Here is a 16,532-nt window from a genome sequence, read left to right as displayed (position 1 = left end):
CAATAGTCAAAACTTATATTAAAAACTGCTACATACAAAACGTAAATGATTAAAACCACTACTTATATATCACCACTTTTTGTATTTAACGTATAAATATTGTCTCTTTCATATTTTTTATATAAAAACTAGCTGACCCGGCGAACTTCGTATCGCCTAAGTTATAGGTTTCCCCTAAGACAGACCGATGGAAAGAAAGTACCGTTACGTTTAATTTGTAAGATGATCTCGTTCGCATCGCTCAATCACGTCCTGGTTGAAGTTCGTTCGCTACGCTCACTCACCTTTGGGTTGGAGCTCGTTCGCTACGCTCACTCACCTTTAGGTTGGAGCTCGTTCGCTGCGCTCACTTGCCTTCAGGTTAGCTCGTTCGCTACGCTAACTCGCCTCCAGGTTGAAGTTCGTTCGCTACGCTCACTCACCTTTAGGTTGGAGCTCGTGCGCTGCGCTCACTTGCCTTCAGGTTAGCTCGTTCGCTACGCTAACTCGCCTCCAGGTTGAATCAAGATGATCTCGTTCGCATCGCTCAATCACGTCCTGGTTGAAGTTCGTTCGCTACGCTCACTCACCTTTGGCTTGGAGCTCGTTCGCTACGCTCACTCACATTTAGGTTGGAGCTCGTTCGCTGCGCTCACTTGCCTTCAGGTTAGCTCGTTCGCTACGCTAATTCGCCTCCAGGTTGAAGTTCGTTCGCTACGCTCACTCACCTTTTGGTTGCAAATTAGCTGTTGTCATAAATGTAAAAGAAATAATAGTGCTGCACCCTGTTGGTAATCCTTGTAACTTTAATGCTATTGAACATCGTAGAACAGAACCAACTTGTTTAATTGAAACAGCTGTTAAGATTCATTAATTCCATTTCTCATAAGGTTAACATGGGAAACTCCAGAGCCACTGGGGCGGAGCCCTTTTAAGAATTTCGAAACGGGAAATAGTTTACGTCCGATTCGCATACCTACAGAATTTACACAGCAAATTTCATAACGATCGGTGAAGTCGTTCCGGAGGAGTTTGCAGACAAACACTGTGACACGAGAATTTTATATATTAGATTTATAATAGTGACTAATACAATTTTTAAATTGATAATACTTAATTATTAATGAGGAACAAAAAAATCATAGATTTTTACAAAAACACTTTTCAAATATAGCTTGGCAACCTTAAAATATCTTATTTGGCTGTGGTAAAACAAATACCAAAATTTACATATTTTACAACAAAAAATCGACAAAAAAAATGGTTATAAAAATACTAATAATAGAGTGTAGATTTTTGTACCCTCAATGAAAATTCGTATACGGTAATTTAGGATCACCAACTTACTTTTGAACTTTTTTCAGTTCTGTTCGTGTTAATATGACGGTCAAATGGTACTCTAGCACAAGTTAAGACAGTTTTTTCTTACTAATAATAAGTTGATCCATAATAACTTGTGCCTATCAGTTCCTCTTTCTCTGGAGGGTGATTTAACATTTCGCAGTTTCCTGATAGGCCCGGACGGTAGAGTCTACGAAGGTCGGGGATGGGAAAAACAAGCCGAGAGGGATGAAAGGTTGGACCACATAGGAGACGACTGTCTGGAGGTTGCATTCATCGGTAGATATAAATGTGAGTATCAATTATGGGTCTTAAATTTATCACTTTATAAACATTATACAAGGACGAAACTTATATTGATTTACCAGCTATTTTAACTAGTTTCTCACATTCTGAGTATTTTTCTTTTGTACCGTATCAAATACAAAAGTTGTGTTTACATTTTTTTTAAAATAATACAGTAGTAAATACTATAGTTGTAGCAAACCAAGTGTAATATGACTGTTATTAAATGTGTTTGGTTTTAATAGAACAAATTTATTCACGCTATAGTCATACACACCAAAAACAACATTGGTTCAATACAAATGTTACAAGGTGCTTAAGAAGACATGTTTGTAAAATCAGAAACGTTTTTAAGTAATCATAAACTTTTTAAATATTGACAGCGTATTGTTTAAATGTTTACATTCAATCTCAATACAGGTCTAAACTAGACTATAAAAATTGGATTACTTCTTGATTAGGATTGTAAGTGTTAATTAAAAGCCCGAAAGTACAAAAAATGTCAAATAACACTTGTAATAGCATATTTATACGTATATACTGTTTACTCACAAGACGGTAAATACATATAAAAGATGGTAAGTTGTGATCGATTTCGGTTGGACACTCCATACCGACCAACATCAGATTTGTCTATTGGGTCCGATGATAATTGGATTGTACAATAGAAATTGATACATACTTACCATATTTTACATGTATTTGCCGTCTGGTAGGTCAAAGTAAGTGTAAATATTATTACAAGTGTTATTTGACGAATTTTCTGTACTTTCAGGTTGAAAGTTTTGGCAAAACTTAACTTCAGCACGGTCACGTTAGTTTTTGTCATTGTTCCTTCTTGTGTTTTGTGTTTATTGTAGCCGTTTGTTTATCTTATGTTTTCGAGTCTCGTTCGTGTCTCGTGCATGTTTTATTTAATGAACTCTATTAACGTTCTTCAAGTGAAGCTATCACCTGACAGCGTTGGGAATGGTTATGGTTCAAAATAACCAAAACTAGTTTCAAAACAGCAAAAAATTATTACTGCTAAGCAGGTACCGTAAACTATTTTAAAACCCTTCACTAGCCGACTGTTCATAAATTCTAATTTGTTCTTAAATGGATTTTGTGTATTTTGTTTATTTTATACCTTAAATCCAAAACGATGATGTATGAAAATTTAACACACATGACTCATTTTAATTTGTATATTCAAGAATTTACTAAAATTTTACTCATCAGCCCCATGGGCTACGATCCAATAAATGATACACTAAACACTTACTATTTTCAATGAATTAAATACTTCTTGATCAGATCAATCACAATTTATTTTATAACTATTTTATCGTACACGTTTCAGGGGAGCCCCCTCCTCCACTTATGCTGAGAACATGTCAAGCTTTCCTCAAGCTTGGAGTTGAATTAGAGTTTTTAAAAGCTGATTATGAGTTGATAACAAGATACGCGCATTTGGGAGGATCTGGAGAGAACGTAATTGTAGAACAATCTTTTGAGGAAAAAATTGCCGCTGAAAAACGAAGAGCGGATGAAAGAAGAGCTATAGAAAATCCAAGAAAGCCTCTTGAATACTACAGCTATTTCACTTAAAATCTAAATGTACTTTATGTTGTAGATAATTTCCTGTGTGAGAACTTCTTTTAATAAATATAAGATCATAAAATCATGAACGAGTTATTGAGAATTTTTCAATTTGTAATCGGTCATGTAAAATGTTTTAATTATATTTCGACTCTTACTATTGGTTTTTAAGTTTATTTTTCGTTTATTCAATGAATTAACATATATACTTATATGAAAATGAGTAGGTGTTAATTTAATGGTAAATACGTATCATTTATTTATATAGGCACATCCCGACTGGACATTCTCAGTATAGTGTTAAAAATCCTCAATAACAAGTTTCGTTTTAAAATAGCCTTGAATTTATACCACTCTTAATTACATGTCTTACAAAATTTGATGAGGATTTAACCTTGATAGCAAATCTTAGTTTAAAATTGCCTCAAGATAATTGTTATCAAGTTTCTACTGTCCTTACATGAGGCCAGAGACATGGACTTTGGTGTAGGAAACTCGGCAGGAAATTGGATTCGTCTTCCTATGTTTGTGTTTGAGATATTTGACTAAAGGTATTTTTTACAAAGGCTTTTCAAACAATAAAGTTTTCTAATTGTAATACTCATCCAGCACTACTCTCCCCTATAGTAGGCCTAGGTTGTACTTGTTGTGCAAAAGCTGGATTTAACTAAACGCAGTTTTTTTTATTATTTAATTAATTCAGATTGGAGTACTGATACTTTGATAAAAAATACGGTTACTTACTATTATTTCAAATTTTACATGGTATTATCTTTTTTCTTTTTTATTTACCAAACGTGTCTTTTAAGTGTACTCTTAGTGTAGTTTAATATATAACTAAATACCTTCTTTGTTATTATTTTTTACTTCTTTTACTTATGTCCCATTTTTAACTTCTAGCACGCTAGGTTCTAGCCCAAACCGGGTTTAAACATTACTTTGGGCTAGTCCTAGAGAATTGGGGCACTATAACATGAATAACATTCATTGGTGATTGGCTGGATTTGAACCCAGACACTCAGGCTCCGAAGCTCCTCGCTCTACCATTAAACCAAATCCTTCCCCACTGTTAAACTAAATACTCAGGACTACTAAGTACTAGTCACTAATAACATCTGCAATTCACCAATCAAAAATGACTAGGGTTAAGGAATAGAAGTATTTATTCTATTGGTAACGCAACACCATTGACAATTGGAATAGTCAAAGGTAACCGTAACACTAATGACACGACACTACTCGATAACCAAATAGGTTTTTTATACATTTACTGAGTTGGTAATAATTATACTATCTCATGGATATTCTGATAGTATAATACAACCACTTTTGAAGATAAGTTATCTCTTATTTTTAAATAAGTGAGTAACTTCAGTGGTTCTTAACCTAACTAAAATGTAAATGTATATGTGAATTGATTTGAAGGAATGATTTTATTCAATAAGTATCTAATTTTACACAGGGGATTACATTAGCTACCATGACGTGCTATTTAGGAACAGAATCATCTAAATGGTATGAGAGACTTTCTTTCCTATGTTTAACATTGAAAACAAAATTAGTATTGTCTTTATTTATTTAAGAGAATATCTATCAAAAAGTTTGGATTTCGATTATTATTCCAAAATTATATGTTGTTATTAGGATGAAATATCAATAAACTTGTACCTTTGGACGAATTATAAAAATTTATCATCATGCACAAATATTGTATTTATCAGTTTGGTAATCATTTCATGTGTAGCTTCAGTTTATTTTCAAAATATTTGTTCTAGAGAATTAAGTTTACCCTTACTTTATAGCCGGTATTGATGGCTGTGCAGAAAGGATAAAATATGATCGAAAAATGGATGAGTAAATAGAGAACATAGAGTATCATAAAGAAATTTTACACGAACGCTTGTTTTTTTTAAATATAGCAGAGGTAAAATTAAAGAACAGTTTTGTTATTGCTGAATTATTTATTTCAGTGACAGAAAGTTATTGACAGTTACCTACGTCCAACAACCAGAAGAAAAAGATGGGTAAGTCTGCATCATTATGAAAATGTACCATATAAACAATAATCTATAACAAATTAAATGTGATATTGAATTATTTTACGTTGTTCGTGTATCCAAGTTTAGTAGTACAATTTAATGATGATTAGTTCAAATTCAATCAAACTATCATAATGTTCTTTAAAAAAAGGGCACAGTTTTATATTTATTTTATAGTTTTTAGTGCAAAATAGTTACATTTAAAACTGGGGCATAAATCTATAGAAATTTATAGAAAATTCAACACGTTTAGAATGCTGTCTGATAAACATAACTCCCTTACAACAACGTTTTGTACTGGTAAAAGTACATTAACAATTTAGATTAGTAAAAGTCAATGTATCCAGGTATGAAAATTTAATTCTTTATTAGGATCCGTCCCACAGTCATAAAGCCTATGGGCAATAATATTCTACTGGCATAATCTATATACAGGGTGAGTTTTAATTGTCCCCCCCCCCAAATTTTTTCTACATTTTTTCAAATATCAATCCCAGACCACTTCCAAACATTGTTGGGTAGTAAGTACTTCATTTTGACAAGGTGGTCATTTCCGGCCGCCATCTTGGATCCGCCATATTGGATGCAAAATATTTTTTTAAAATGTAAAGGTGGGGTTGTGACCCATTATTTCGAACTAGATTTTTACCCTGATTACAATGCCGCAAACCGTTTTTAAAAATCTTGATTCATTCTAAAGTTATGAGGCCTTTTTAAAACTTTATTTTTAGCCCATTTTAACATTGTGCTTGTACAAACTAAGACCATAATCTCAAAATAGTGCTAGATAAAGATAAGTATACACTACCAGTCATTGCCAACCTATTTCCACTTGGTTATGAATGATGTATTTTTTTCGACCGCCATCTTGGATCCGCCATTTTGAAATGGGATAAATTATTTTAAATATGAAGGGTGTGTTGTGACCCATCATTTAGAACTACTTTTTTAAGCTAAACACAATGCCGCAATCCATTTTTTGTTATCCAGTTTTATTTATGAATTATTGCAATATTGTTGTTAAAAACGTTAATATTTCAAAATTAAAATATTAAAATAAAAAATGGACCATGGAATTGAGTTCAGCTTAAAAAAGTAATCCGAAATGATGGGTCACAACACCCCTTTTATATTAAAAATAATTTATCACATTTCAAAATGGCGGATCCAAGATGGCGGCCGAAAAAAATACATCATTCATAACCAAGTGGAAATAGGTTGGCAATGACTGGTAGTGTATACTTATCTTTATCTAGCACTATTTTGAGATTATGGTCTTAGTTTGTACATGCACAATGTTAAAATGGGCTAAAAATAAAGTTTTAAAAAGGCCTCATAACTTTAGAATGAATCTAGATTTTTAAAAACTGTTTGCGGCATTGTAATCAGGGTAAAAATCTAGTTCGAAATGATGGGTCACAACCCCACCTTTACATTTGAAAAAAATATTTTGCATCCAATATGGCGGATCCAAGATGGCGGCCGGAAATGACCACCTTGTCAAAATGAAGTACTTACTACCCAACAATGTTTGGAAGTGGTCTGGGATTGATATTTGAACAAATGTAGAAAAAAGTTGGGGGGGGGGGACAATTAAAACTCACCCTGTATTTAATACACAGTTGTAACACTGTTTTCTCAGTAATTACTGGACCGATCTACAAGATTTATGTCTCAAATTAAAGGGGATAGTGTGTAGATTTGCCGAACTTCCTTAGAATTTACGTTTTTTCTAAGGGCTACGACCTACAGCCCTTTAAAGGTCGAGTCAATACAATTCTTATTGAAGAATATAATACACAGTTTATAAATTATTCGTCAGCTGTTTAATGTTTGTCAGACATTTGTTATTATTTTTATAACCTCACTTTCAGTATGCAAAGTAATCGTGGTATGCAATTATTAAACTTGGAGTTTCTGTTTATAAACACACGATTTTGATCAAGGAAAGTGTATTTGTTAACTTATTTTTGAAATGTTTTAGTTGTCCTACAAAGTGATCTGAAGGAAAGTGGTAATTGAGTTTAAGTTTGAGTATGGAATGTGAAATAATACCCATAGTAGGGAACGGAAACTTATTGTTTTGATCAATATAATTTATTCTCTACGGCCACCAGAATAATCATGGGGAAATCCGCTTGCAAGTTGTACATATAATTGCTAATGAGTGGGAAACATACAAACATTTTATAGTAGGTGACGAATCTTACTCAAGATCAGTGTTAGACGTTCAGTGGTACCAAACTATACCTTCTCGAGATGGCCAGTACGCTGGGATACGTGGAACTACAATATATCAGTGAATTTTTTTTTAAGTACACAGGGATGTTGCTTGAGAAACTGTGACTTACCAGTTGGTTCTGGAGAAGAAGTATGTGACTTGATGTTTAATGGCAATGTTGACTCGGGTCATTATAGCGTTATAAAACTTTATAATTAACCCCAGGGTGAGAGAAGTACAAAAATAAAAATAAAAGGTAATCATTAACCGGGCGTAAAGATACATACAGAACGAAAAAAAACATGTAGAGAACCATCGAACTAAAAAGGTAAAGAGCAGTGATGGTGTTAAATGTGCTCTGGAAGTCCAAAAAAAAAAAATACCAACTCTTTTGAATTGGGGTCGTTAGATTGGATTTGTCAGTACTTCAAATCTATGAATTTCGAGTCAGAACAGACTAACTGGGACACAAAAATGTTTAAGTTTTCCTGCAAAGTGATCTGAAGGAAAGTGGTAATTGAGTTTAAGTTTGAGTATTGAATGTGAAATAATACCCATAGTAGGGGACGGAAACTTATTGTTTTGATCAATATAATTTATTCTCTATAGCCACCAGAACAATCAGAGGGAAATCCGTTTGCAAGTTGTATAGATAATTGCTAAGATTGGTAAACATACAAACATTTTATCGTAAGTGATTAATCTTACTCAAGATCAGTGTTCGACGTCCAAATTTTACCTTCTCGAGATGGCGAGTACGCTGGGATATTTGGAACTACAATTTATCAGTGAACTATACCCTAACTATATCTGTTCGAGTAGGCCTACACAGGGAAGTTGCTTGAGAAACTGTGACTTACGATTTCGGTTCTGGCGAAGAAGTATCTGACTTGATGTTTAATGGCAATGTTGACTCGGGTCATTATAGCGTTATAAAACTTTATCATTTACCCCATGATGTGAAAAGTACAAAAAGAAAAAGAAAAGGTAATCATTAACCGGGCGTAAAGAGACATACAGAACGAAAAAAACATGTAGAGAACCATCGAACTATAAAGGTAAAGAGCAGTGATTGTGTTAAATGTGCTCTGGAAGTCCAACAAAAAAAAAAATACCAACTCTTTTGAATTGGGGTCGTTAGATTGGATTTGTCAGTACTGCAAATCTATGAATTTTGAGTCAGAACAGACTAACTGGGACACAATTATTTTTTCCTTATGTTGTCACAAGGGTAAGGTAAAATGAACTCCTTATCAACATTTTGAGTTTATGGAAAATCTTATCAACAGCGACTATAAAAAAAGTATTAAGGGTCAAGAGACAAAAAACAAGAGAGTTAAGAGTTAAGAGTAAAATATAATACAAATCTGCATTGGAAATGGCCAGTTCTAAGTCTCACTTGAATCAACATATTTCTGGTAGTGGTAGTCTACATAGTTTTAAAATCCACGACTCCTTTTCCATCAAATTGGACCGTTAATACCCTCTAACATTGAACAAAGTAAGCCCAACTTTATATATACGACGTAAACACAGCTTTTACTCACAGTATAGGTAAAAGATTCGTGAAATGCGACCAACTGCTGATGCGTGATTTACATGTAGGCTAAGTGACTATCTTTATTCCATACAACAAATGTAATGAAAAAAAAACGACGAATATAGGAATATACTTGAGCAAATTATCTAAATATCATAAATAGCTGCTTATTAGGTTATCAGCATTGCCCAGTTCGTATACTATTTATTTTTCAAATGAAACTCGAATTAATATAAAACATTCATTTGGTTAAAATAATATATCGGTTTGATTAACATAAAATATTTTATACAGGCAAACTTTCAGTTCTATTTCATGTAAAAAATTAAACAACCCCTAAATAAAATACAAACATAAACAGTATTTGTTAATTATTATTTATTTTATTGCCGACAATATTCCCGTGGTGGAGCACGGGCGGTTAACTAGTGCTTAACAAATGTCCAGCTGATACCAAGATAATTTCTAGGTAATATCTAACGCCTAGATCATGTCTAGCTGATGCCTCGATAATAACTAGCTCATGTCTAGCACATGTCTAGCAAACTTCTAGCTTATATCTAGCAATCTCTGGCTAATGTCTAGTTAATGCTTAACAAAGGTCCAGCTAATGCCAAGTTAATGTCTAGCTAATGTATAGCTAATGCTTAGATAGTGTATAGCTAATGCCTAGGTAATAACTAGCTAATGTCTAGCACATGTCTAGCAAATGTCCAGCTAATGTTTAGCAATGTCTGGCTAGTGTCTACATAATGTCTATTAAACATCTAGCTAATGACTAGTAAATATTAAGCTAATGTCTGGCAGATGCCAGGATGATGCCGTGGTCCAGTGGTTCAGATCCCACCTTGAGCTGTAGGCCCATTAAAGGATGATCTGGTCTTTTAAGTGAAAGAACTTTTTATTAGTTTTATTAACGTTTTATTAGTTTCAGTGAAGCAGTAAAACAACTCTGTGTTTTTGTGACCTATATTAGAATATTGGGCCGAAATTTCATATAGTCTTAATGTAATAAGAATGAAATTCAAACACAAAAAAATGGACAATCACCGATCGATATTCATATAAATTTATGCTCACCTATAAACGCAAATGTAAATTATATCCGAGTCTTAGCTCTTATTTATAATTTGCTTGTTCCCATGACTCGTGTCTGTAGCTTGTGACGTATATGTAGTTTTTACACAACAACTTCCAATGCGCTGACTACACTGTTTGCTTGATGATAGGACAAACATATCCTGAAACCTAGGTCCAAAGAAATATCCTCAAACGAAAAATATCCTGAAAAACTACCTAAATTTATTCAAACGACTGAAGGTGATTTTAATCATCATTAGTGTGAACCAGATGGGGGCAGCGACCACGTCTCATGTTTTCAAAAATACAATGAATAAAACTAGGATCACTGAGTCCACCCCTACAGTATATCTAAAGAAAATCTAAACACGATTTTATTCATATTTCAGCCCCTGTAAGTACAGCCAAGTGGTGGGGGATGAAGGTATGGAGATGATCCCCAGATGGGCCTGGCAGGCACCTCCCATACCAGAGACTCCAGTACTACCAACCCCTGCAACTCTGGTGCGCATAACAATAACAGGTGGACAACCTTGCAAAACATTCGACAAATGCTGCAAGGCACTCAAGAAGATCAGAACTGTGACGAAGAGGCAGAAAGGGATCGACGATGTTCCTTTTAAGTGAGTTGGATGTAAATTTAGTTGTTTTTTAGTTATTTGTAAGAGAAAGAATACACTTAAGTTTGAGGTAAGTGAAATCTACCTATTTTGGATTAATAACATTTGATGGTTCCTCTTTTTGAGAAACATTTGAGTTTATTTAATAAGGAATAAATCGTGTGTTAAACAAAAATTATCCTGAAATTGTGTTTGAAAATAACAAGAACATGGGTTATCAACTAATTGGTCTTATTAAAAAAAAGTTATTAGTAAGACTATTTTGTAAAATGTGAATTTGGGGCAAATTGTGTAACGTAAACAGTTGAGATTGGAGTATGAGTTTACTATTCTACTACAACTTGTTTTATAAAACCCCACTAAATTTATAAAAAGTAATATTTAATATAAGACTTTGTTAGTGGAGAGAGTTGTAGCTACCCTTTACAAACTCTTTACACAATGTAAAAATGTGAAGTGAAATCAAACTAAACTCGAAGCTTTTGTTAATTTATTTCATAACAGAACAGATTTTAATTTATTTCTTCCATTTGAAGTAAAAAATTAAACTATTTGTTATTGTGAATTGAACAACTGCTACAATTTGAAAAGCTTTTGAAGAATTTTCTTGCAAGGAGTAATCAATAATAATCATGTTCAATATTTGATTAAAGTTAAGTATTGATTAAATATATTGCCTAAATACTATACAGTATCAAATATGCACACGAAAATCGCTTGATAAATTGATTAGTATAAATAACTTACCAGTCCTAACTTTGATTATTTGAAGAACATCTGTAACTAACACATCTTTATCTGGCAAACCCATGTAACTTAACCTATTCGCAAACATCACAGCTGGTGTATGCAACACTACACTATTCTAATGTCTTCAATTGTTTTGTTTTCTAATCTGAATGCAAATTTCTGATTGGCAGTTTTATGATTGGAGCCGATGGTCGAGTCTACGAAGGAAGGGGGTGGACGTTAGAACCCCATAGAGACATGTTATTCGCTCCAGAGCTCATGGGCAATTATTTAGAGTTTGCATTCATTGGAAAATACGACAGCAGTAAGTACAAGAATATTAATACTTGCTAATAATGTGTTCATTGAAACCTATATACAATATTTACTCTATCAACTGGTCAATGTAGTTTGGAGAGGAACCAACTAAACCCCTTTCTAAAAATAGCCAGTGATTGTAAGTAGTTATTTGATTGTATAGTTTGCAATGAGGTTTTACAGCAAAGGGGTTTTAAGTGCAACATATTAGATTGTAAATAAATAATTTGGAATATTCAGTTAATGGAAATTTTTTTGTTAAGGGTGTAACAGATAATACTTATTTAATTTGTGGAAACCCCATTTATATGGTTATAGTGAATATAGTGGCTATACAGTACAATATAAATAAGGTACTTTGGTATTATACCGACCACACCTAAACCTAACCTAACCTAAGGGTTGACTATGTTTTAGGTTAGGTAAGGCATATTTTGTTAATTAAACCAATAAAAACTTTATTTGGAAGTCAATTTATCGCGGTGTGGTCGCTATAGTACTAAAGTAGCATAAATAATTTTAAAAACAAATATTTTTGTCTCCTTATCATGTTTCTGTATTTTTGTTTTGAAATTAACAAAGAATGTTTTAAATCTTCCAGAACACAAGGAGCCGTGGGCCTGTCGTGGTACAGCAAATATGCTGCTAAGATATGGAGTAAAGATGGGCTTCATACACCCAGAATACCACGCTGAATATGACTACCAAGACAAGGTGTTCGACTACTTCAGAAAGCCAAGAAAACTCAATAGATGGTTTAGACCTCACACGACCAGATAAAAACACGACATTTAGACTTCAAATTTAAATACAATTTTATTTCAAAGCCATCCAGCGAGTTGGAAGAAAAAGACATTCTCTAAGAATATACAAACCTTAAAATATGTACCTGCAAGTTATTGTTTTAAGAAAGGGTGGTTGTGGGGTTTTGCTTTATACATGTTTATTAAAAACAATTGAAGAAATATTTTTTTTGGTCTGTACAACAAATCATACGTTTACTCCTGAGAATCTTCTAAGAAATCTTGATATTCTGTATAATCGGGCTTAATATTTTTATCAACAATAGAATATTTGATAAATAATTTCAAAGTTGCTTGATAATCATCTGGAGGAGTTGAAACTGAAATACACCAAACAAATACAAATTAAATAGGCTACAAATTAAAACAGAAAAAAATAATCGTGTACTTACTACTTGTATAAATATACATTTAAACAAAATTTAGATTTTGGTTATAAATTTATTGCTTTTAGTATCATTAGGTGTTGAAGTTTATCACAACAAAACTTTTTAGAAGTTTTTTTTACTAATTGTCCAAACAAAACATATTATAAACAAACTATCTATATACTATTAATTAAGTAGTAAGTAGTATATATACTTACATACTACTCACTCATAAACTAACTATATTATTTAGAAAAGAATAAATTAAATTGAACAATAATATTATTTATAATATACCTGTTAACTAAGCTTATCTAATTTTCAAAAGAATACAATTATTGTACCTAAGTTTGAAAGTTTTTTTCAATCGTATGCACAAAGATTTAGTTACCAAAGGTTCGCCAATTCAATTTTAATAATTCGTGTTCGTTTTATTTTTATTTACAATGTTTTTCTTTGTGTTTGTATTAGTCTATGCTGCAAAACTGTGGGGAATAAGATAAACAACAGAAATAATCAATAGACCTATTGAAAAGAAACAAATATAAATGTAAATTTGATCAAGTACGTTGCTTCTGAAAACCCGGTAAGAATTCGATTTTGGATTCTAACGCCACGTTCCAAAAACTAAAATCTTACTCTTAACTGCCTTAATATTTGTACAGTTAATTCCTTTGTCGTTTAACGTTCCAGTTGTTCTCTTAATATTGATAAATATATTTTGTTGATGTAGAGAATATTAATTTTGTAACATATCTACTGTTATGAATGATACAGTTATGAAGCAAACCTTGTTAATAACGTAGATTTGGATGAATCGTAGGCCTAATAATAGACAATTTTTTCTTAAAATATTATAAGCACATATAAAAACCACGTTAACTCTCTAACAGTTCAGAAAAGTAGTTCGTAACCAAATAAAACCTATTTATTAAATTATACTTCATTTTACGTCCACCAATTTAGAAGTGACCATAAGCCATAGTTACTATGGCTTTTGGTCACTTTGGTCCGCTTTAAAGACGGTTTTGGTTACTCTATCCCCCTGAAGTAACATTTAATGGCACGCTTCTCCAACCTCATACCAACAACAAACTCACTATTACGATTTGTATGGTCAAATTCTTTATCCAAATAATTATCTGAATGTATACATGTATGATTACATCTAAATCAATTCAAAGTACAAAAATGAATAAAATTTACTGAAACTTTATAAGATCCGCAAATACATTTCACGACTCGGGATTAGTAATGTTGATAGCACGTCACTCCCAAAAGAACTAAATTGCACGGTGGACATGCAATTGAGTAAAATCTTCCTTCTTATATTTCGATTACAGCTTGGCAATGTTTGACATTTTACATCACTCTACCATTCTTATTGAGCCTAATACATTTGTACATAGTGAAACCTTCCTGAAATACCATTAATGTACTAACCTTTGTTGAAGTCGCCCAAATACGCTATGTCGACTACAGACTTTCTCAAGTGGTCGCAATACTCTGCAGACCTGTAAGGTAGATAATTCCACGTCCTTCCCTCATATACCCTGCCATCTCCTCCTATCATGTAGCTAAGAAAATTACAATTGAAAATGTTTAGTTGAAGCCGTAACAAATATGTACTTCAAAGAAAAATATTTTATGTATAAAGATAGATATGGCATAGCTGTGAGAAAAGGTCCCATGATACATATGTTAGGCAAAGAACATATTTTAATTTTAAATTCTGTACGCATAGTACAGAACTAATGTGTCACAAAAATTTCAAATTATTGAAGTTAAATTTCTATCATCAGCTTTAGTGTAACAAAGTAAATTAATAAGGATGTACTTAAAATAACACTTAGTAGATTATACATAAAACTGACCACATTAAAATTTAAAAATTTGGTCTAATTATTTACTATAAATTTCTTTTATTGATTTATTATTTGAAATAATAGAAATCACTACGTCATACTTTATGAATATTTAATTAAAAATTAAATCTCTCCTTTGCTATTATATCCAGTGTCATGAAGATGTTACGGTTTGATTAAGGTATAAAAAAATGAGTTGTCTCGATATTACTATACAATTTTGGGTTATACAGTCAACAGATGCAGCAGGAGTGCGAAATAACATGTACATACATGAGTGGAACGTGCTATGGATAGGGATTTCTAGAATTTGAAAACCGCACTTATTAGAGAACAATTTTCAACGAACAAACGTCAACTTGAGGAAAACTACTTGTTTTAGACCTATTCATTCCATAAATAAAATTAATATTTTTTATGATTAAGACGCATGATTACATTTCTATATCCTCAAACATTGATCTTATATTTTGTTTAAATTAGAAATATTTGCTGGATGGTTTACTTGTAAGCGATGTCTTCAAGGCCACAAAACTTCATGTGGTACTTCTGTATCCTGCGGAGGACCTGTGCACACTCGGATACATTGCTGCACCTATCCTCACGCTCTCCTGTGGATACTATCCTCACATTGGATATAGGAGTAAGTTGGATACTTTCTTTGACGTAGTTTTGACCATCAAGTCCACCCCAACCTTCTCTGGGAACATACTCCAAATCTCCTCTGCCAAGCTTCTGGATGAATGAAACTGGTCTAGCAAAAACACAGTTTAAGATATAATTGTTGTTTGATAAAAATAATGCACTACGTGTTAGAGTGCTGAACCATTTTATTTTGGTTTGCAGTTATTCTCACCGTATTATTATATTTTATAAACATTATTACCGAGTAAATCACTTGATAAGACACTTAAGTATTGTTTTTACTTTTAAATCTTGTACCTTTTTGCAATGTAATGATTAATAGATTGTCCAAGGAAAAATATAAATTTAAATATTGATAATTTTAAATTGAACACAAATAATTTATATTAAAATTTTATACTTTAATAAGTTTACAGGATGAATAGCAAGAGATAAATTGTAGGACTTAATGAGAAATAAAAATAATACAATAAGTTTAAATTCTCGTAAACATTTATATAGTTGGCATACACCATAAGCAACATTACAAAGATTTATTGTGCTTTAAAGGCCAGTTCGTGAATATATTAATACATTCACTCATTATGACATGAAAACAAACATTAACAAAAAGTAGAAACAATACTTAAGGCCTAGTCTATAATAGTAAATATATAAAAATTGTAACACAAAGGAAGGTTTTACTTTGACTTACATTGACATTGTTCATAAGGATGATGTTTTCTCTAACTTATTCACAATAAAATCATTGTAACACCTTTTTCAACCACTATTTTTAACGAATTATATTTGTAATTGCACATGAACTTTGGTTATTATCCACTTAACAGACTTTAACTGAACTTCAACCATTTTAACTGTTAATATCGAAACAAACTAAAAAAAAATAATACTTACACTTATGAAGGTTATCAAACGAATTGTAGTTCGTAATGGTTCTGATAACACATATTTATTGACATGTCCATTATGCTAACTTATTCAGGTATATTTGGTGTAAAAATATTAATAATCTAGAAATGTACATACATTTAAGGTCCAACGTGTTCAAAAACATATGGCAAGTAAATCAGATTACGAAAAAGATAGTAAGAAAATAAAACGTTTATAGCTTGGGC

The 16,532-nt window shown here is 32.3% G+C and overlaps 2 protein-coding genes across 2 annotated transcripts; one reads left to right on the top strand and one right to left on the bottom strand.

Annotated features, from left to right (window-relative positions):
* Window positions 1-4,616: 4,616 nt before the first annotated feature.
* On the top strand, window positions 4,617-12,513 carry LOC128985288 (peptidoglycan recognition protein 1-like). The gene is made up of 5 exons (XM_054404679.1): window positions 4,617-4,701; window positions 5,157-5,210; window positions 10,456-10,689; window positions 11,607-11,740; window positions 12,335-12,513. Exons 1-5 carry the CDS (start codon window positions 4,667-4,669, stop codon window positions 12,511-12,513), a joined length of 636 nt encoding a protein of 211 aa, XP_054260654.1. The 5' UTR covers window positions 4,617-4,666.
* Window positions 12,514-12,720: 207 nt separating this feature from the next.
* Window positions 12,721-16,116, bottom strand: LOC128985287 (peptidoglycan-recognition protein LF-like). The gene is made up of 4 exons (XM_054404678.1): window positions 16,109-16,116; window positions 15,275-15,523; window positions 14,348-14,481; window positions 12,721-12,856 (listed from the first exon to the last, which is right to left on the bottom strand). Exons 1-4 carry the CDS (start codon window positions 16,114-16,116, stop codon window positions 12,732-12,734), a joined length of 516 nt encoding a protein of 171 aa, XP_054260653.1. The 3' UTR covers window positions 12,721-12,731.
* Window positions 16,117-16,532: the final 416 nt, after the last annotated feature.

Source organism: Macrosteles quadrilineatus, unplaced genomic scaffold (genome assembly GCF_028750875.1).
Source record: "Macrosteles quadrilineatus isolate MER2022 unplaced genomic scaffold, UCM_ALF_1.0 Scaffold_2__2_contigs__length_208266976, whole genome shotgun sequence".
Taxonomy (NCBI): domain Eukaryota; kingdom Metazoa; phylum Arthropoda; class Insecta; order Hemiptera; family Cicadellidae; genus Macrosteles; species Macrosteles quadrilineatus.
This window is presented reverse-complemented; position numbering and strand designations above follow the sequence as displayed.